This window comes from Taeniopygia guttata, chromosome 14, assembly GCF_048771995.1.
Source record: "Taeniopygia guttata chromosome 14, bTaeGut7.mat, whole genome shotgun sequence".
Taxonomy (NCBI): Eukaryota; Metazoa; Chordata; class Aves; order Passeriformes; family Estrildidae; genus Taeniopygia; species Taeniopygia guttata.
The window spans coordinates 16,035,983-16,057,595 of NC_133039.1; the positions used below are offsets into that span (position 1 = coordinate 16,035,983).

The 21,613-nt window shown below is 40.6% G+C and overlaps 2 protein-coding genes across 8 annotated transcripts in view; one reads left to right on the top strand and one right to left on the bottom strand.

Annotated features, from left to right (window-relative positions):
- Window positions 1–21,613, bottom strand: part of IFT140 (intraflagellar transport 140) — an 83,752-nt gene that overhangs the window by 13,259 nt on the left and 48,880 nt on the right. The gene's annotated exons all lie outside the window — the stretch shown is intronic.
- Window positions 2,699–21,613, top strand: part of TMEM204 (transmembrane protein 204) — a 28,320-nt gene continuing 9,405 nt past the window's right edge. The window contains exons 1-2 of the mRNA XM_002191248.5: window positions 2,699–3,759; window positions 16,738–16,893. Coding sequence (XP_002191284.1) covers window positions 3,480–3,759; window positions 16,738–16,893 — 436 coding nt within the window. The 5' untranslated portion in view covers window positions 2,699–3,479. The remainder of the gene's footprint in view (window positions 3,760–16,737; window positions 16,894–21,613) is intronic.

Below are 21,613 nucleotides of genomic sequence, written 5' to 3' on the forward strand. Positions count from 1 at the left end.
TTGCATCCTATAATGTTATATTATAGATAATCACAGAACCACAGAATAGTCTGGGTAGGAAGGGACATTAAAAACCATCTTATTCCAAACACCTGCCATGAGCAGAGACATCTTCCACCAGACTGGAAAACACTAAGGACTTGAGAAAATGAGGTTTTAACTGATATAGCTAAATTAGGTTTGATGATTTCAAAATAAAATGCATTTATGGGATCCTGGTTATATCTTTCCGTGGGGCTGAAAGACAGCAAGGAGCTAAGTAATAGATGAAAAGTTCTAACAGTTCATGAGACTCTTGATAGTGTTAATGATATTCTATGAGCTACTCTAAGAAAAGTCAGGCATTTTTCATGTATGATCCAAACACTGAAAGCTGATGAGGCTACTCCTAAAAACTCTTCCCTGGCAGAAACATACCATTTGATAAAGCAGCTTCACAGAATATATCTATAATATCCCATTGAATACATAGCTTTGTTCCAAACTTACCCTCATAAAACCAACACCATGAGATTGCTCCATGTGGGTTGTATGACACAAACCACTGTGCCCCACAGAATGCCATGAGTACTGCAAACTGCACATCCTGCTGCTTGTCAACAAAGAAGCATTCACTAAGGCAGTTTTATATTAAGGATCAGGATTCTCATACTGTTTGAATTGAGTATTAGGGAAAATTTCTTCATGGAAAGGGTGGTCAGGCACTGGCACAGCTGCCCAGGGCACTGGTGAAGTCACCATCCCTGGAAAGATTTAAAAGCTGGGTGGATGTAGCACTTGGGGACAGGGGTCTGTGACTAGGGCAGTGGTTGGACTTGATCTTTTCCAACCTTTATGATTCTATGACTAGACTGATTTGTTCAGCCTTTGTAAAATATAATTGCTATTGTTTTTAATGTTACATGAGAAGGAAGCTTGGACCCTCCTGAAAATACATACTCAGACTTCATCAAATCACAAAAATCAAATGAGGGGAGTCAGAAGCAGGTGTATGACATTTCCCTAAAGGTAAATCTCACCTGGTGTTATCTGCATGTAAACATCATCTGCCTTGCTGCTGAATGCCTGGCTTATAATAAACACAGACTCATAATTACAAGTAATCCAAGGAGCGTTTAAAATATGCAAAGACAGTCATTGCTGGTAGGAAATTAATTTGAAGAATGGCAGTGTGCTTATACTGGGAGTTCTAAAACCAGTAAGGTACAGAAACATGACTAATCACAGGGAAAAAGAGAAACCACAGATGCTACAGTGCTCTCAAGGGATGAAGATGTTCAACGTACTTAAAACTCAATTTGTTTAAAGATTAAAAATTATCAGAGCACATGGAGGAGGGCTGAGTTCATAGCCAGGTTAGGACATTCAACTTCAGTAGCTGAAAACTAATTATAGGAACATATCAGCTTTAGTGGAATTCCCCCCACTTCTCTTACCAAGAAGTCTTGAAAAGAAAATGTTGCCTTGTAAAAAATTTCAGACCAGTTTCTTTCAGTATATTGGGTCAGGGCAGATTGGTTGGTTAGGGGCAAAGCCTCTTGTCTGGTAAGATGGAGCCGCTATAAAATTAAATCTGTTTGCAATCTAATGTATTGATTACCGGGATATGAACTCCTATGCCAGCCCCTCATGTGTGGCAGTGCCTAGTGAGGCAGGTCTGTGCCAGTTCTTCCCACTGCTGACAGGATGTTGTGCCTTCAGTTCAGTGTGTACAAGGCAATGCTACTCTCGTGCGGTATTTGTGAAGCCTGAAGAACTGTGCCAAGCTCAGCTCAGGAGGGCCATAACCCCAAGCAGTGCCACCCGGCTGCAGGGTAGTGCCCACCAGAATCCCTGTCCTCCTCCCGGTGCTGCCGAGGCAGCTGAAAGGAACAGCAAAGAGCGTTTGGAGTGCAAGTCTGGGCAAGAGCGCTCTGGAAACATCCAGGTTCAAGGACAGTTTGGAATACCCTCAACAACTCTCTTTAACAGGTTTATCAGAGAAACACCTGTCCTGTGAAGAGAAGCCACTTGCCCTCTGGCAGTCCGTTCCGTACCGCGCTCTACCAGGGATATCCCACCAAGCAGCCGGCAGCAGAGTCTCCACTCCCCGGGCACCGAGCGGGGCGGGCAGGGCAGCCTCCCCGGAGGCTCTGTCACCGCGCCCAGCACGCCGGACTCGGGCTCACCATACGGCGACTCTCAGCCTCACTCACACCCCAACACTTGCCCCCTGCCTTTGCAGACATCCCCAAACTGGGTTGTTACAGGGTTGAGAATCTCGAGATTTTATACTTCCTATTTATCTGCCACGGTCTCTCCTATGGTGCAGAGAGGACGCGGACATCAGGGCACCCCCGCAGCGTTTTCGTCGCGCTGTCCAGTAGCGAACCCCAATATAGTTTTTCTTCTAATAAAAGGTATTTCAAAATCCCTCTCCTCGCTCCGCTTCCACAGAGCTGATGCCCCGAGGGCTGAAGATGGGATTTCCTTCTCTCCTTTTCCCGAGGAGCTCTGCTGTGCTCCCCGGGCTCTCCGGGACGCGGCGGATCCCGACAGCCCTGCTGGGCGCAGCGGCGAGGGGAGGAGGCGTAAGTCAGGGAGGGGGCTCTCCGAGGGGAGGAGGGACAACTTTAGAAGTCCCCAGAGTCTTTTCCTTTCAGGAAACGCATCCTGTTAATGTTTGACTGCCGTGGCAGTGGCTCTTTTTTTCTTTTTTTTTCTTTTTTTTTTTTTTTTTTTTTTAAGTCGACTACGCCCTGAGGCTCACCAAAACGAGCCACAAAAACAGCCATTTCCTCTTGGTGGGGAGGTGGGGGGGCCTTTTCCTCACCGCAGTGGCTGTTCTCGTCCGGGCACTCACAGCTCGGCTCTTCGGAGAGGGACAGGGCAGAGCAACCTCCTCGAGATACTCCAGACTTGCAGATCACGTTTGGGATGACCGCACACCCCTCTGGCTGGGCTTGGCTTTGAGAGGATGACATCTGTCACCATTTGCAGGATATTCTGAAGTTTGCAACCAAACCTAGGCTTTTGGAGCTGCACTGGTTGGCTTGGAGGACCTAAGCACTTGCCAGGCTACAGGGACCATCCCATTCCACCTCTGCCCCACCTCAGCTCAGGCTCTCCTGCCCCGAGACTGGATTCTCGCTGGATTCATCCCATCCAACACGGAATGGACCTCCCCGTCATCCACTTCACCATGAGACTGGCATTACTTATCAAAGTGCAAGAAGGCGGATAAGTCAACGCTGGGAAGGACGTAACAAAGCTTCTTTGTGTTCTTATTTTATGGAATTCTCCTATCTACCTCACAAAATTCTCATCTCCTTGGTCAGCAATCCCTCAGGAACTGACTTCAAGAATGAACGGTGATGTCCTCTAGAGCCCCGTAACGCCCAGCGCAGCTGCCTGTTCCCAGCCTGATTTCAATGTGCTGCAGCTGACTGGGACCTCGTGTCATCTGCAGTTAGAGACTGGCAGCAAGCTGACAGTCAGATATGACTGTCCAGAAACTGGTAGCCACAGCTGTGTTGGTAGCTCTGGTCTCACTCATTCTTAACAACGCGGCTGCCTTTACCCCCAACTGGGTGTACCAAACGCTGGAGGACGGGCGCAAGCGCAGTGTGGGGCTCTGGAGGATGTGCTGGCTGGCAGAGCGGAGCAGAGCAGGTGCAAGCAGCAGTGCAAGGCATGGGCAAGGGGAGGAGCAGGAGTGTGAAGCCCTGGGCTGGGGTTCAGAGTCGACTGGGTTCCAGGAGTCACGCAGCACTGTCAAATGTAAGTGCAGCCTCTTATCTTCTCTGCAGACACAATTGGTAGGGTGCATCTGGTCCCCAGGAGTTCAATGGCCTAACCCTAAAATCATGTTACTTGTCTTAGTCTAAACATCTCTTCACATTCATTCCCAAATAAATTAATTTCAGAAAATAAGAAGTATGATGTCCACCAGTGAACTAAACTACTTGTTTCCCCTCAAAACTAGCGATCTGCATGGTGCTGCCTGGCTTATATAGCTCAGGAATTGATCTGCTTTGAAAAAATTATCTAAGAAGTATAAGCCCAAAGTTTAGACATCTTGGGCTCACTTCTCCCTCCTGGGCTCCTGTCATAAGAGACCCCTTCCTCCTCAATACAACAGCAACCACAGTTGTTCTGAATACCCTAAAACTAAAAAAAAAACCAAAAACCCAAAAACCAAAAAAAACCCCAAAACCCACAAAAAACCCCACCCCCAAACAAACAAAAACACCCACAAAAACAAAACAAAACAAAACCAAACCAAAAAAGCCCAAACTCAAAAAGGTATTGCAATGAATGATATGTTGACTTATTTCTCCCTTCTGTTTGCTTTTGTTGGAAATGTCAGGAGCAAAAACATCAGAAATAGTTGTGGTAAAAACATGTAAAATTGAGAAATGTCTTAAAATGTGTAACTATGCTTCTTGGTTAAAAAATACAATTAATATACAACTTGGTGACTACAAAAATCATTACCCATAGTGTATGTCTCATTTTGCACTTTCACAGATTGTGGGATCTGAAGAATGCAAATAGCTTACACTGAGATAGGGAAAATTACTGGATAACATGAGAATTACAGAACTGATTAATAAATAATAAACCTTATGTATCACATTCATAGCATTAACAGTGCAACCTTGCTCTTACAGAGCAGAACTGTGCTGGATCAGGATCAGAGAAAGGCTTGGGTAGGAAGGGACCTTAAGGACTGTCTAAAATACCTGCAGACACTGTGGCTGGGACAACACTACCCTAGTGCCAAGAGGTTTCTCCCCTAAACCCCCTCCACTCTCAGCAGCTGGGCTGTGAGCAGCCATTCAAAGGGGAGTCAGTGCTTCTGCTGCACCCTTCAAGGCATGGAATTTAACAGAACATATTGCTATAAAGTCCTTGACAGACTACAGGATTCTTCCAAGATTTCAGGGATGCTCAAAAACAGCTCTAGCACCTCTGAGGTATTGTATGTTACAGTATCTGTAAAATACATGATTTCAAACCAGATTTTTTTCATGGTTTGAAACGTGGAGAAAGAGAAATTGGTCCTTGGAGTTTCTTAGATCCCTTTGGAGAGAAACCAAAGAAATATTAGAGTAATTTCTTTTAAAAATGCTTTAATGTGGACTCATTCCAGATTATATTTTCCAGTAAAATTATACAGAAACCTTTTTTTAATATTTGCTTATACTGAGCCTGCATAAATCAAAATCAGAACATTTCTCAAATGTTTTAAAGTCCTTACCCTTTCAATATTTTTTTAAACTGAAAGAACTTTTTATAACAATAAATGGCTATGGAAAGGATTAGACTGTGGGAGAAGTTCCTTGATGTGTTTTTGCAGCTTCATCTCTGGAATCACTTCCCCAATTGATACTGATAAGCTATATTCTAACCTGAAGAACATGTGTACCATTACAAATTGTAAAAGTACATGTTATGTACTCAACACTGGAATGAGCTCCTGCACAGTGAATTTGGCTCCTGCAACATTTTTAACACACATGCTTGTATTTCTTGCTGTGTGCAGGCCAGGCAGTGTGTGGTACCTAACGATGACAAGTATTAGTTTCATGGCAGAACTGTCTGGGCAGCAGTTTCTGATGTCAAATAGAAGGATAATGTGACAGAAAAGCTGAAAATTTCCAAGTAATTATAGCGTGGTCAAGTGCTCAGAAGAATTATCTGACAACCATTGTTAAAATTCTAATTTAAAGAGGCTTTTCAAGCCCAGGGACTTGATCTGTATAGGAGTAAAGCGTGCATTCCCAATTTAATCTGGAAGCAAATAGTAAGCAAATGCCAATTCTGTACCTTGATACAGCATTTAAAGGAAAATCCCTCCTCTACAGCTGTCATGACAAACTCAGTAGGAAACACGACTGTGGCATTTATTTTTAAGACAATTTTGTTTCCATGGATGTACACATGGTTAGTATGAGCCTGATCTTGCATCCATGGATTTGTCATCCTAAAGAATTTCTCTAATAAGAAACCACACATTAATTTAGGAATACCTGTAGCAATCCTCATCTGTCAGCTGCAGATAAATCTCAGACATACAGGGGTGTGTGAGTATGCATATACATACATACCTCTCTAAATAACTATATGAAGTTACCACAAAGTATTTTGGATCCCATTTGTAGAACAATACAGAAAAGTTGTTCTGGTAATAGCAATGTGAAAGAGGCCACAATCTCGCTCATGTACACATAGAGACATACATATTTGAGAAGCAAGCTATTTATCTCACAGTTCAACAGAAAAACTGTAAACTCTCTGGGAATTTGCGTGTCCATATCCTAAAGACTCCTGTACATGCAGTATGTATCTAACAGCCAACTACAGGCACTACTATAAGCTGGCTTCCTCCCTGGCAGAGAGAAGTAGATTCTTAGAACCTGCTATTCACTGACCTTCTCTGCCTGCTCTTCTCTCCCATTGAAATCACAGAATCATTGAATGGTTTGGGTTGGAAAGAATCTTCAAGTCCATTGCATACCAACCCCTGCCATGGGCTGGAACACCTTCCACTATCCCAGTTTGCTCCAAGCTCCATCCAGCCCAGCCTTGGACACTTCCAGGGATGGGATAGCCACAGCTTATCTGTGTAACCTGTGCCAGGGCCTCACCAACCTCATAGGGAAGGATTTCTTCCTAGAAATGTCAAAAAAAAACCCAAAAAAACCCCAAAAAAACTAAAAGAAAGCTGGGGCAGGAGTAAATGATATTAAAAATACAGGGAAATGAAGCATTGCAATGTGAACTACTTCTGCAAGGCACAGCATCAGAAGCATGGGCAATTGATTCCATAGGAAAGCACTTCCAAGTCTGTCCTTCAAACCTCACTGTTCCTGGAAGTGGAGATCCCAGGCCCTTTCACTTGCCTTTATCTACCTTTCTCTTTCTACCTCTTGCTGTGCAGCCCTGCACCTCTCTTTCAACCCCCTGTGATGCTGAAAAGCTTCTGTGATGGTTCAGATGACTTAACAGCAAAAGAATCCCCAGGTTAGGGTGGAAGTTTTGGACATGGGGTGGGATAAGGTTTTTGACAGTTATTTTTCCACTGGATTAAGCAGTGGTATTGAGTCCAACAGGTGCTGCTACTAACACTAAGTGATAAACGTGTTAGGAGGGGTGAGATTGCTCCTTTTTTAGTGATCATAAACTCTCAGATCTGGAACCTTCACCTATGTTGAGAATCAGCCAAGCTGTGAGGACACACATCTAAGCTTTTATAGCTTGGACAAACCACTGAATGATACAAACTTGAGTGCTTCACTGAGAACTCAGGTTTTATAGCTCCTCTTCAAACACTTTAAGGAAACATGGCCAGGTAGCCTAATTCTCCTGTCACCTGAGTGTAGGTAAAGACATTTGACAAAGATTATGGAGCTGAAGTTTTAGAGCTGAAAAATTTTAGAGTTGAAAAATTTTGGAAGATTATGCTTTTGCCGGCATCTCTTTATGCTTTTAAGGTAGTAGTCTCACAGCCTCAGTAAGAGCTGGGGTAAGGCAGCATGTCATGAGTAGTCAGCACTGAGCTTTGTGCCCATGTCACCTGTGAGCAAGGGCAGCACACCCAGCAATGTGGCCCCACACAGGGACATGTGAGTTACCTTGAGTGGCAAGAACACGCAGCTACACCACCAGTGATGACTCTCAGAGCCAACCCTTCTCAAAGCCACCTAGGCCCTGACCCTGTACCATGCCAGGAATACTGCATGAACACACTACATTACTTGGAATCAACTTTGATATTTTTAACCACACTGTAGGGTACAAATATACCTTTAAGTCCTGCTGTGCTCTGAGGCTATCTCTGGATGGGCACAGGGAGATGATTTATTCATCAGCTGAGGTCCCAGTCTGTCTCTCTTTGTCTAAAGAACATTAGGAACAATGTGGAAATTCAGGAATAGGCAAGGGTTTAAAAGATACAAAACCTCACTGGGTTCTTTAGGGCTGCAGGACACATAAGGAAAATTGCAACAGCAGGATGTGTTTCAACTTCTGATGCTCAGAGCTGGATTTCCTGTGGGAATTGCAGCTCTACCAAGGAGTATAATTCACGCCAGGGAGAGGCACAGCATCAGGAGCAGCTGTATGACTGCGACACTGATGTCAGGTAACACCGGTCCAGCCTGGATTGATGATTGTTGCATACACATGGACACAGAGACATTTGCTGGCTGAGGCAGGATGCTGCTCAGGGTGGGAATGAGGAGCTGAGGTTTGATACAGAAGCAGCCATTCACCTTAATGCCCATGTTCACTGCATTTCCATGAAGTTCCAGTGTCTCCAAAATTTCCAGTTTATCTAAAATTTGGCTGGCTGGAAGCCAGGCTGAGTCAAGCAGCTGAGTGTGCTGTAAACATGTTACTTGTCCACATATATATATTTCCATACATAGAAACCCAGAAAAGAGACCAAGCGCATCTGGAGAACACAGGAACTATCATCAGATTAAAAAAGCCCCAAACCTTATTATACACATTATATACATAGCACGATAGACTGCTCAGGCTGTTCCACAGAGATGAGGCAACATGGGCAGCTGGCAGCTCAGCATTTGTGATTTCCCATCATAATATCTGAAATATGAGCAACATTTAAATAAGTGACACTACTAATTTAATGATGGAGGCCAGTAGAGATGAATTCTGAGAGACATGGATTTTCAATTTAGAGTGAATGATTATTTTCATGTCAAGGTGCAGTTTTGTGTACTCATTTTGGAAAAGTGCAAAACTCCTTAGGATTCGGGACAGGAAAATGAAGCTAATACACGTTTCAATGCAGTACATACACATGTGTTGCACAGAAATATTGTCAGAGCAATCACAGTTTGGTTACTGTTGCCATCAAGACTTTGAAATCAATTAAAGCATCATGAGTGAAAATGGCTCTGGGGCTTTTGAAAATTTCAGATTAATCCATTTATCAGAATACCCTGCTGAGGTTTATAAAGAAGCAAATCATGATATCTAGACAACTCATATCTCATCAGAAATAGCTGTGTCTGTTAAAACTGATTGCTGTATTGAAGGCTCTCAATGCTGGGCTTGTAAGGGCCCATCACTTAACCATAAGCACTTGCTTGTGTTGAAAATAGTTAATGGAGCCATGTCTTCACTCCAAAAGTAACAAGTGAAGCTGTTATAAAAAAAACACCCACCAACCACATTCTCCCCAACAAGATCTGTCTGCCTTTCAAAATAAATATTCAAATCTGAAGTTTCGAACTTAGATGAGCTGAATGGTTAAGTTCCAAAATACCTAAAGGTTTGGAAGATTCCACCCATTTGTCACATCAGAACATTACTGTAATTGTGCAAAACCAGACTGGGTTTTCCCTGCTCTCTTCTTTAAATTACTATTTTAAAGAAGAAAAAAAAAAAAAAAAAAAAAAAAAAAAGCATAAATTGCGTACTTTAGAAAGCCTCCCAGGAGGTGAAAAAAGCAAAATAATTTTTACTATATTAATCCAGCAACAGAACATACTGAAGACTCTTGTTGCTGAAAGCTCTATGGCTACTTGCAAAGATTTTTTAGGACGAGCAGGCGAGACTTCCTTTTTCAGGACAAAGTCAGTAAGACCTGCAAACAACATAATCATGTGGAATCGGTACAAGGCAAAAAAGAAATTCAGATCTGTTTTACTTAAAAAAAAAAAATGTCTATTCAGACCATCAAAATACATTTGCATTACATAAGCATCTCTTTAAACCTTCCCATGGTCTCAGTGACATAGTCATGCAAAGGTGCACTGAGATACTGCCAACATTTGGCTTAGTTTGTTTCACGAGTACTTTTTAAGTTTTTCCATATATTTCCTAATTCATACTCAAAGAGATGAGCAATATAAACACCACAAGTTTAAATCAACAGAAGAAATTGAATGTCAGACTTTATAAATACAGCACATAGCATAGCATGATGCTGATAATTTGGGAGGCATAGCATGATGCTGATAATTACAGTGGTTCTATTTATTGTCCCTATTATCTCGGAATGGTTTAACAGTAAGTGCTGACCTCCTATGCCCATGTTGTAAAATGAAACACAGTTGTACTTTGCACTTTCATAGTGCTCTTGGTATCCAAGGCACAGCTTCAGCTGATTTCCATGGCAGCTGCAGAGATTGCTCAGCACATCTCAGTTTTGATGACATCCAGAACAAAAGCAACACATGATTCATTGCCAAAAGTTTGACCGAAGTGAGTTTTTCTTAAATTTTAAAGGTTTCTTCTAAAATTATTTATTAATACTGAATCCAGCTCTTCAGGTTGGAACTCAGGTTTATGAACAGCAGGACTATAAGCAAGAGTCAGCAAGACAGAAGCCTTGCTCTTTCTGACTCCTGCCTTTCATCCCTTTAGGTTCAAGCATGCTATTCTAATTTTCCTCATTTTGGTACTTGGTTTGCATTTCTGAAGTCCCTATAATGTGGATTTTAAAAATTACTCCAAAAGGCCAAAAAATATAATGCATTCTTTATCTCAGGATAACAGCTCAGCAAAAAATCAAGTTCTAAGAGGAAAACGGCATGTTCAATTAGAATCTTTGATTAAATTAGAGAAAACCTAATTACTTATCTACTTAGATTTTTTTATCAGAAGATTATGATCTCAGCCTGCAGACATGCCCAAGAAGATGAAGTCTAGCACAGTTACAAGGAATTGAAAATGGGTTCTAACAAAAGTAGGTGAAGCAACTTAAGTGTAAGGAGCATTACCAGTTTCATCTATAATAAATTAGAAATCTCCTTTCAGAAACACAACAATTTATTTTCCTTTCCAGAATAAAGTCATCTATGAACAGGTACATATCAGTATGCGTCCTCAATAATTCACCAAGTGATTCATAAATAAATCCAAGAACCATAGGAAACAGCATCAACAGAATATTTTTTTTAAATTCCTTTCATTACAAAACCAAGAAGCAATATCCATCAGGAGATTTAAAGAATGGATGTAATTATAGATGCAATCAGCTTCACAGCAAGCTAAGGTGGCACCATCCTTCAGCTGAGCGTAACCCATCCTGAATTATTAAGAGTTTAAGAGTAAATTAAGAATTTAAGTACCATTTTTGAGATGTAACAGATTTAGTGTCCCACAGTGGACAGAGATAACAGCACACTCCCAGTCAGCTCCTACAGCTCAGATACAATCAGGAGATTGTGAAGCCATATAGAGACGCTGGGAATGAGCACTGTCCCCATGCACTGAATAAATGCGTGGTCACTAGATTCTTCCCAGGGCTGGATACTTAATAACTTCCTCACAGAAGCTGGATTAAAATTTGCACTAAATTTTTGTTTATCAATAGGGTCTTTCCCAGGGGAAGTTTGAGATTACTATGAAAATATCTTGAGCCATTTTGCTTAACCATTGAAATGCTTGAACTCCCACTTAACTGTTGTTTTTTTTTTTCCCTTCTATGCAGACAGAAAAGGGAAAGAAATGTTTGTATTTTAAGCAATTAACATAATGTGATCTTCCAGTGAGATCGCCCTTCTTCATCATGCCAAAACCATGCAAATTACTCTCCAGGATGACTAACCTACTTCTGCACGCAGTCCTGGGTCTATCCTGGAACATAACACCAACAGTTCTGGGGCTATCATGGATCAAAACAACAAAATTGCTGCTTGTACATAAGAAAATCGAATTAACATCTCTAATCCAGAGGGATAGGGATGGTTTAGGAAGTGAGCAAAACAACAAGGAATCTGACTTGGTCTCATCCTTAAGAGTTTGGGGTTTGACTCCTGATTGATCCCTGTTTTAAACAAGGCAGAATTCATTAATCCAGTACCCCTGGCTGTACAAGAGTCCCAGTTGGATGTTCTGTCCAGAATTAACTGCTTCTCTGAGAAAATGGGACCCACGGAGAGCTTCCAGAAGGAAAAAGGCAGAGACTAGCACTGTATGCTGATGAACAACAGATACTTAGAGCAGAGTTTTTTGAGCCATTCAGCTGCAACCCTTTCCAGCTCTCAACAGCCAAGTTGCATCTTAAGGGAGGTGAAAAGGTACAGATGGAGGGCTTGTCCTCCCTCTTTCACCTCTCAGACGCACACAAAGGAATTAACACTTTCTGTCGTGTCTAGGTCTATTCTGCTGGAATTACTGACCTCTAGCTACAAGGAACATCCACCTCTGGCCACAGAGAACTCCATCACAGTTAAATTTCAAGAGACAAGTGACGTTAACAATAATAAGTTCGACAAAACAAAAAAAAAGTAGAATATCCAAAATACCTGTGTCACGACAGTCTTAGGCAATAGATTATAGAAGTGAGGGGTTAACACAAATGCTACCAGTAACTGTGCAGACACTAAACCCACTATGACCATCTGGTTTTACAAACTGTCACTAACAAACAAAATGCAAAAGTTGATGAAGTCTGCAGTGGCCCCAAAAAGTGATACTGGCTACTATAAATGAAGCTGAAATAATTGAACAGCTGATCCTAAATTTATACTAATTATGAAATCTATAGAAAACTCATCAAAATAGACTAAAGCTGGCTATTGGGGCATTTTTGCTGTACATATAATTTAAAATACAGTAAAAGAGCACAAAGTTAAATACTAAATTTCACAGCTTTTACAAAAACTATATTGCAGCCAGTTTTATAAGAGACTAGAAATATTTATTCCTGCATTGAGCAGTCATTCAAGCAGGAGAACAGCCTTGTGGCCTGGCCTTCCTCAACAAGATTTCCCTCTTCAATGGCATTGGGCTGAGCTCTGAAGACATACTTTAACATTGCACATTAAATTCCCTTTCTGTATCTACACTGTCCATTGGTTGTCACCACTAAAAAGAGGCCAGAGATGCTGATGCAGAGGCTCAGCTTAGGATTGGTACGTACAAAATAAAATTACAATGTGCTGAGTTGACAGCATGCAAAGTCACAATGGTGAGCAAGGAAGCACAGTTACCTCACATTTTCAGGCTGAATACAATTAACAAGCTCTACTGCAAGAAGAATGGACTTCATGCATTATTATAAAAGTTATACATTATTGATGGGCTGCCCAAGGTAGGGATGGAGTCCCCATCCCTGGAGGGGATTTAACAAATGTGTGGATGTGGCACCTGGGGATATGGTTAGTGGGGACCTTGGTAGTGCTGAGGGAACAGTTTGACTTGATGATCTCAGAATCATATAAATGTTTAGCCTGAAAATGAGCCCTAGGTTTGCTTTTTCCCCCAAGAAGAACCATTGCAATTCTAGAACAAAACCAAAAGATGACAGATCATACATTAAACCTGTTAGAATAAACCAACATCTCTCATATGATGGGAAGGTACTCAGGTTCTAATACTTTATTCTACAAAAATAATTGTCTAAACATTTAATTAAATCATACTAGCTATGTCCTTCTTATTCTACAAATCATCAGCCTGCTGCAGCTCCATGGACCATGTGTAACCTTCCTTCTGGTTAACAGGAGCAGCTATGCAAAATACCCATTGCATTTCCACATCTCTCTGAACAGTGGTAGTGAATTAGGCCAATAAACATCCCTAAGTGTGGGGTTCTTACAAACAGCAGCAAAGATCATGTTTCCCATTCAATGCGTTTCCAATGCTGCAGGAGAGGACAATGATCAAAGAACTATCTTGTAAAGATTAAATTGTTACAAATTTGCTTGAAGTTCAACTGAGTCACAGTCAGAAACTTACTATTTTTAGTATGCATGATATAACATCATGGTAAAGCTTTAACCCCGTAATACAGTTAAGCATTTTAAAAAGTCATGAATAGCAGCAACAGCAAAAATTTGGTGTTAATTTTTGTGTCAGGGGCCAGTATGTATTTCTGGCATAAACTTCAGACTTTTAAAGGTTATTTATATACAGAGGCTTTTTATTTTTTTTGAGCTCATGCATACTAAATACAGACAAGGCAAGAGAATCCATTATGGCAACAAGTTTTTAATTTGACACTACAGATAATTCTGTCACCAAATGAAACTACTAATAATGGCTGCAAGCCTGCTCTTTGGGCACTTCTCTTTTGAAAATCATTACTATCTCTTCAGCAAGCAGTGGTGCGCAATGCATTACAGAAGTCCATCCGAGTGAAAAAACAGAACACTCTGAATATTCAAAGTTTACTGGTGTTTACAAAGCTCACACATCTGACTGTGATTCCATTATCCATCCAATGTGCTTCATGATCTGTGAGCATTCAAAATGGCAAGAGATGGAAATGCTGCCAATGCTAAAAGGGCTACTTTAGAAGTTAAACACAAAATCTTTGAACAAATTGTTTGAGTAAATGATCAAAAATTAACTCACTAGGAGAAGCCAAAAATACTTAGTATGTTACCATCTTAACATTTTATTCAATAGAAAAAGTTTAATGGACTATGGTTCTTAACTAACTCCTCAGATACAATACTATATTTTATTAAATTTTAATTAAATCATGAGTTGCTACTTAGAACATGGGAAGTTAAAGACAGCCTATGAGGGAAAATAAAGGGTAAACACAAAAGTAGGTCAGACTTCATGATTAACACAATTAAATTTCCTCTTGTTTATATCAAGTTTTGTTTTCTGCATTTCCTAGCACTCTCCCTGGAAGATCAGGAACCAATTTCTGGTGGTCAATGCATCCACCAAACTTAGAACACTCCTAAAAAATCTGCTCCAGAGTCTTTCTCTAGTATATGCCAACTTACACATGGTGCTACTTCTATTTCACAACAGCAATGACACATTAGCAAGCAATATAGAACAATGATATTTGTAACTCCCACCTTTTGCTTGAGAAGAAGGAAAAGGATAAAAACAGGACATCCATCAGGTTAACAGGAAAAGCAGGAAAAAAATCTGACTAAAAGTATCCAACTTTGCAGTTGATATAAGCCATTCAGTAGCCAGCTGGCAGACATATTTTAATCAGGTTTCTAGCCAAGACTGCAGATGTCCGTGTCTGTAATCATTGCTGCATTTGTTCTTTAATATAGAATCATAAATTATCTCAGGTTGGAAGGGACCTACAAGGATCATTGTGTTCAGCTCCCTGTTGCTTGCAGGACTACCTTAAACTAAAAGATATCACTAAGAGTATCCTGCACAAACCACAACTCTGGCAGCCCTGAGGCCATGACCACTGCCCTGGGGAGCTTATTCCAGTGCCTGGCCACCCTCTGGGGGAAGAACATTTTCCTAACAACCAACATAACCTTCCCCCTGACACAGCTCCAGCCATTCCCTCAGGTCCTGGCACCAGACAACAGAGATCACCACCTCCACACTGTGAGGAAGGTGCAGAATACAGTGGGGTCACCCCTCAGCCTTCTCTTCTCCTAGCTGAACTGGCCAAATGATCTCAGCCACTCCTTGCATGTCTTACCCTCAAGGCCTTTCATCATCCTGGTCACTGTGCCCTGGGCATACTGCCATCATTCAACGTAATTTTTATTTTGTCATCCTCCCTGTCATGGTGTTCAGTACAGACTCTGGCCTGTACACTTTCCTTTTCAGCTCAGGAAGATCCCTGCTGAGCCAGATCCTCCTTCTTTCCTTCTTGCATGATTCCCTATGCTTTAGAAGTGCTGGTTCCTGCCCTATTAAGAGGTCATCACTTTGCCCACAAGTCTCTCTTTACAAAATGCACATCTCAGAGGGCACCTTTTCAAGTTGGCCTTCAGTCCCTGCACCCAAGGTTACCTTCAACATGCTTCAGAAATTTCCTGAATCTGTTTGTGTCTGTTGTATGATAATCCCAATTGATGTCTGAAAACCTAAAATCACCCTTAAGGCCCAGGGGAGCTGATCTAGAGATATTCCTTAATTCCCTGTACTGTAATTCATCAGTATCATTGTCCTGGACAGGTGGTCAATAGTAATTCTTCACAACATACTCCCACAACTTCACTGTTAGATATACATGAACTTCATATATATATATATATATATATATATATGTACAAATATATGTACAAACAGACTCTATTTTCAAAAAGGGGGCTTTTTACATGTAGATGCAGATTATGCCCTAACATCTCATTCAGAACTGCCAAGCCTTGACATCTTCATTACAACCATCTCTCTCATTACACAGATGGAAATATAAGGATCTTTGCAGTGTATCCCAAAGACTAATAAATGATAAAAAAAGTAAAAAATAAGAATCCTCTATACAAAGCTTCCGTAAACCAGTAAGACTGAACATTAAAATCCACAGGAAGTTTTTTAGGACAATACAGATGGACTAGGGGAAAAAGAAATTCAGGGTGTTATTGGTTTGTCTTAGCAATTATTATTATTTTAGGGCCTTGAAAAACTATTTATGGTTCCATTTCACTCTAAGTCACACAAAAAAACCAAACATCAATCCTGCCCCAAACAACTTCAACTAGGGATTAGGTAGAATCTTCAGTGAAGAGAATTCCAGCATCACCAATGGGCTATTCTGGGAAATTAGCTGCTTGTTCCAAATTAGTTTGTAGCAAATTAGCTGCATCAGTTCCATTGCACTGAATCAATACTTATGGGATGCTGTGCAACTAAAGGAAAGAATCAATACATATGCTGAAGAAAATCCTTTCTTAATCAGACCACAAGGAAGGCAGTTACAACAAGGGACTGCTAGGAGAAGGGACTGCTGTCTACGAGTTGTTTTCTTTATATTCCTGCTCAGTCAGGATTTGCTTTTTCACAATTTTATATTATTGTAACTTTATGCTGCTTCTGTTTTCCTAGTGCAGTTTGACATGATGCGCGCCTGCAACCTCATTGCCACAGTGGCTCTGACTGCTGGCCAGCTCCTCTTCGTTCTGGGGCTGATGGAGCTCCCCATCATCTCCCAGGACACCCAGTGGTGGGAGGAGGCCATAGCTGCTGTGTTCCAACTTGCCAGTAAGTCCACTTCTTTCTACTGATGGGAATGTGCTCACTCTCTATTAAACCCAGGTGGAAAAGTGTTTCTTATTTTATAAATCTTTCAAGTGACAAAGAATAGCAAAATGGCTTATATCTAAAATCAAGTTAATTGTCTCCAACAGGCTCTCCCCATAAGATTCTGCAGTACATAAATAGAAGCTTTTATTTGGGATGTATCATAATGAGGCTTCTGCCAACCAAAAAAAAACCCCAAACCTTTATTATTTCCTATGAAACCAAGAAGGCGAACATAAGAGAAACAAACTGGATACACCGCAATCCCACAATTTAGCAGGGCAAAATATACCCAAGGAACTCAAGAAAGTAGAGCGGAAGCCTTGTTGAAACATGATTATTTTATTTTAGCTAACTGAATTTTACTCAATGACCACCAGCTGGATTGTGACAAACAGATACATTCGCAATCCAGCAAAGAAAGCCAAAGTCAATTCATACCACTGACTGCTATAAATAAAATTCCCACAGCAATTCTCATGGACTGCATGCAGAACTGCTGAGGAAAAAAACGAAATGGGTTTATCACAATTCCATTTTGACAACAGTGGCAACAAAGAGAAAACATTCTGCAATAATACCTTTCATTATTACATAAAGTAAGTAACTTCAGCATTCATTACAGTAAGAATCCAATCTTATACGATATCTATGCAGAAAACTGTCATTAATGGAGTAACAATCAAGTTGATTACAAGATCAGATTAAAAATACTAAAAACATTTATATATATATACACACATAAATATTATTAATGTAAAGAACAGGTTATAATAAAACAACACCATTTTATTTAAAGTTTTAATTTCAACTTTAACAACTCTGAATATTAAGAATGGCATAAAATTACTGAGATCTCAGGTTTTCAAAAATGCAAGATCAGAATCTGGCCTAGGTCATTTAAGTACAGTCTCACAGCAATAAAATTGTTAGGGTTTTTTAGGTCTGCTAAGGATGAGGAACCTGAAATCCAGATGAGAGGAGGAGACTGCAGAGGTTCTATAACCCTCAGAGCAGCTGATCCATCTTCCAGGTGCAGCAAGTGCCTCAAGCACCAGACAGTGCTTTCAAAAGACAGATATACAGCCTTGCCATAAAAGCCCTCCCTACAGCCCCTTTGTGGCTGTGTAACTGTGGATACCTTCTGGATAGTTCTTCCTGACTATCAGCATGATGCCTGCTGTACTCTCCCATCCTCTCCAAACCTGACCTGTTTTTCCAGAGCGGAAATGCATTCTGGCCCTGTTTGGATGTGTTGTTTCATTGACAAACAGCACAGGGGACAGCCATGGGGCTTTCTTCTACCATGGCTGCTAATTTTAGACTGGGCCTTTTTTTTTTTCCTTTTTTTTTTTTTTTCCTGTGCTGAAGTCTGTTTTAAATACAGTCAGAGAGAGACTGAAGGGCGCCAGGATATCCCGACACAGGAGGAGGAAATGCCTGCTATTACCTGTTATGCAAGCTGAACCTTGAAATCCCCAGTGCTGGGAGGGGACACGGGAGAAAAGCTGCAGTCAGAATGATGAACAAAACACTAATAAGAATGGATGAAGAAGCTTTTGGATCAAGGAGCCCATGCCCATCTGCCTATGTTCAAAAGGTGTGAAGGGATGGAGCTGGCAGCCTGTGACAATATGAGGACAGACATTGTGCTGTGTGAATCTGCAGAAATAACACAGCGATTATCCGTGCCCCATTCCCCATCCCCCTTTGCAGTCATGCCACACTCTCCATTACCATCATCAGATGGTTTTCTGCCTTGAAGTCATAATATTCATTTTACATCTCATTATCTTATTGTAACTTCATGTTTAAACAAGTTCCTTCCTGATATCCAGAACAAACACCTGAAGACTTTTTGAATGCATACTTTTGAAAAAAGTGGGAAGTCATTACATCTGCATTAACCCAATATAAAATAAGAATTCTAGGAGACCTTAGTTTGCAAAAAAAAATGGTACACCAACTGCTGACTCCTTGGGAATTTGCACTCACTAAACTCCCTGGACTGGGCTCAGGCAACAGCATTTTAGACATTATAGATTAAGTGTCTATGAAATCAGACAATACCCATCTGCAGTGAGAAAGCCCAGCAATTCCACTACTCTGATGAAGGGCTGCTGCTGCATCTGGAGACTGAGAGTTCTATATTGAAGGGGAAGAAAGTAGCCACCACACATCATATGAGCCACAGGTGATTTTCAGTCTCCAAGTCTCCACTCTGAGACAGTAACCTCTCAGTCATTCTCAAAGAAGAGGGACAATATGAAGCAAAAACATCAGAACAGTAAATATGACACTTGTATTTGAAAACTTTTGTCCGATGCAAACAATCCAAAAAAAAACACTGCAAGGCTCTCTCCTGCTTCATTTGAAGAGTTAAAGCCAAGGTACTTTAGGTCAGACAGATCATTTATGTGAGAAGGGCAGGTAATGTTTAAGAATAAACAAACTTAGATCTTATTAAATATTTCTGAAGCACTGGTTGGATAATTTCCGTTTTTCACCTTCAAATGAAAGAACACTAGGACCAACTTTCTGGTTTTTCCTTTTCAAAACTCAAAGGATCTGAAGAATTGTTCTGCAATTCCTCATCCTTTCAGTAATTTCAGAAATTATCTTGAATCATATTCCCTCTAATTCCAACTTCTCCTTGATCTCTACCTTTCATCCTGGAATATGCCAACAAGTGCTGAAGAGAACCACAGTGGCCACTGGTAGACTGAAATCTTCTGTTATGGGGAAAGGCTCAACTCACAATTTTCTTGTTTTCACTCAACTGAAATTATGAATTTCATTACAGTTTCCCATGGCCTGAACAAAAGTCCTTGTTGGCTTAGAAAACTAAGAGTGCTAAATATTATCTCCAAAGTCTATCACAAGTTCAAATCAATGATCCTAGATCCACTGGAGCTTGCAGTAGCTCCAGACTCCACCACTTCCTCACTTCTGCCACCTGCACAAGCATTTGACAGCCATTCAACAAGGATAGACCTCTGACACAAAATCAAGCCCCAGGAAGCAAAAAAGAGAGGAAACAGCAATGCTGTTTAGGACAGCAATGGGATTCACACAGCTCCAAAGCTCCACAGCCTCACACCTCCCTGTTAACAGGAAAGCAATCTGTTTGCTTTGGAAAAGGCTCCTAGTGAAAATGGAACCAGTGTTGTACATGGAATTTTGTGTCAACGCTCAGAAATTTCCCTCTAGAGGGTTGTGGGGTTTCTGGTTTTTTCCAAGGACCTGTTACAAACTCCATGTACTGAATATAGGATGGATAACAGCCAACAAAAGAGCTGTTGGAAAGGGAAATCCATACTAACAGCACAGGGAAGAAAGAGCACTTCAGAGGATATTGAACTATCACAAACATTAACCTCCCAGACAGGATCAGGCCTTATGGGGCTCCAGCCAAGTCTTGATCTTGTCCAGTGATGATTATCACAAACTTTAGAGAGAAATATTAGAAACTTAATAGGAAAAAATCTGGGATAGAATATCCTTTACATTAGATCTCATCCTGGTTTCTGAATGTCCAAGACTGCAATACATCTGAATTATGATTAATATTTTGCCAGTCTGCTTTCAGCATTAAATAACTTCAATACATAACATCCTGAAGATTAAAAAGTTTCATGTTCCCACTGAGCCTGTCATTTACAGCCAAAAAACTTAGTCTCATATTTCCTAAATTTCAAGCATTGCATTCCAGCTTTGCCCAACATGTTTTTCTGATGAAAGCATTTCACTCCAGACTCCTAATGCATCACGGAAAAGGTGAGCTCATGCATACTTTAATTTCTGTGCTCTTAAAACTAAATCAAACTATTTTTGAATCATCTTCTCCAACCACTTTAGATCAGCTGATATCCAGAAAATGTCTATGTAGAAAAGAACTGCACAGCAGCCATTGGAAAACATGGCTGAAGATATTTCTGATAGCAGTGTGATCCTGAGTTCCGTATTACTTCCATCTTTTTGTTTCATAATACCCTCAAGCCAGATCTGTTCTAAGATGAAGTCTATGGAACTGTAAACCTAAAACTTCCTGAAAAGGAAGCAAGTAAATGAGATGCTCTAAGTAACCTAAAAATCATAGCAAAAATAGAGGATTTTATTTGTGCTAAATGTTTTCATTTAGAAACATAACAGATTTGATTTCTACTAAATGTTTTCATTATTTGTCAATTTTATTTCAGTGCCAAATTTCCCCATTCTTTATGCAGACCAGAAATAATCACAGTAAAGTGATTTTGCTTTCACACATTTGTAAAAGGAACCACATTTGCAAAGATCCTAAAATCTGGATATCTCATTTATTTTGTCGGAAATGGTTCCTGGAAGCAGCTGAAGTAGCAAACTGGGAAGGACGGTAGCTCACAAGAAGTGTGGTGAACTCCTCATCTGGCATAGCTGCAGCAGGAAGATCTGCCTGTATTCTTTAAGGCTAAACTCTGATAAGAGCAGCAGGCAGGTTCTTGTAGGATCTCAATGTCAAGGGTAACTTTTCTGATCAGAAATACAGTAAAAAAATCTATTAACAGATAAATATAATTTGGATAGGCAAACATAAGGAACATGTAATGCAGAGAAAAGTGTGTGAGACGGAAAGTATCTCAATTCAAATATTCACTTTATTTCTTATGAACATGCACATTATATATGTGGAGGTGTCTCCTAA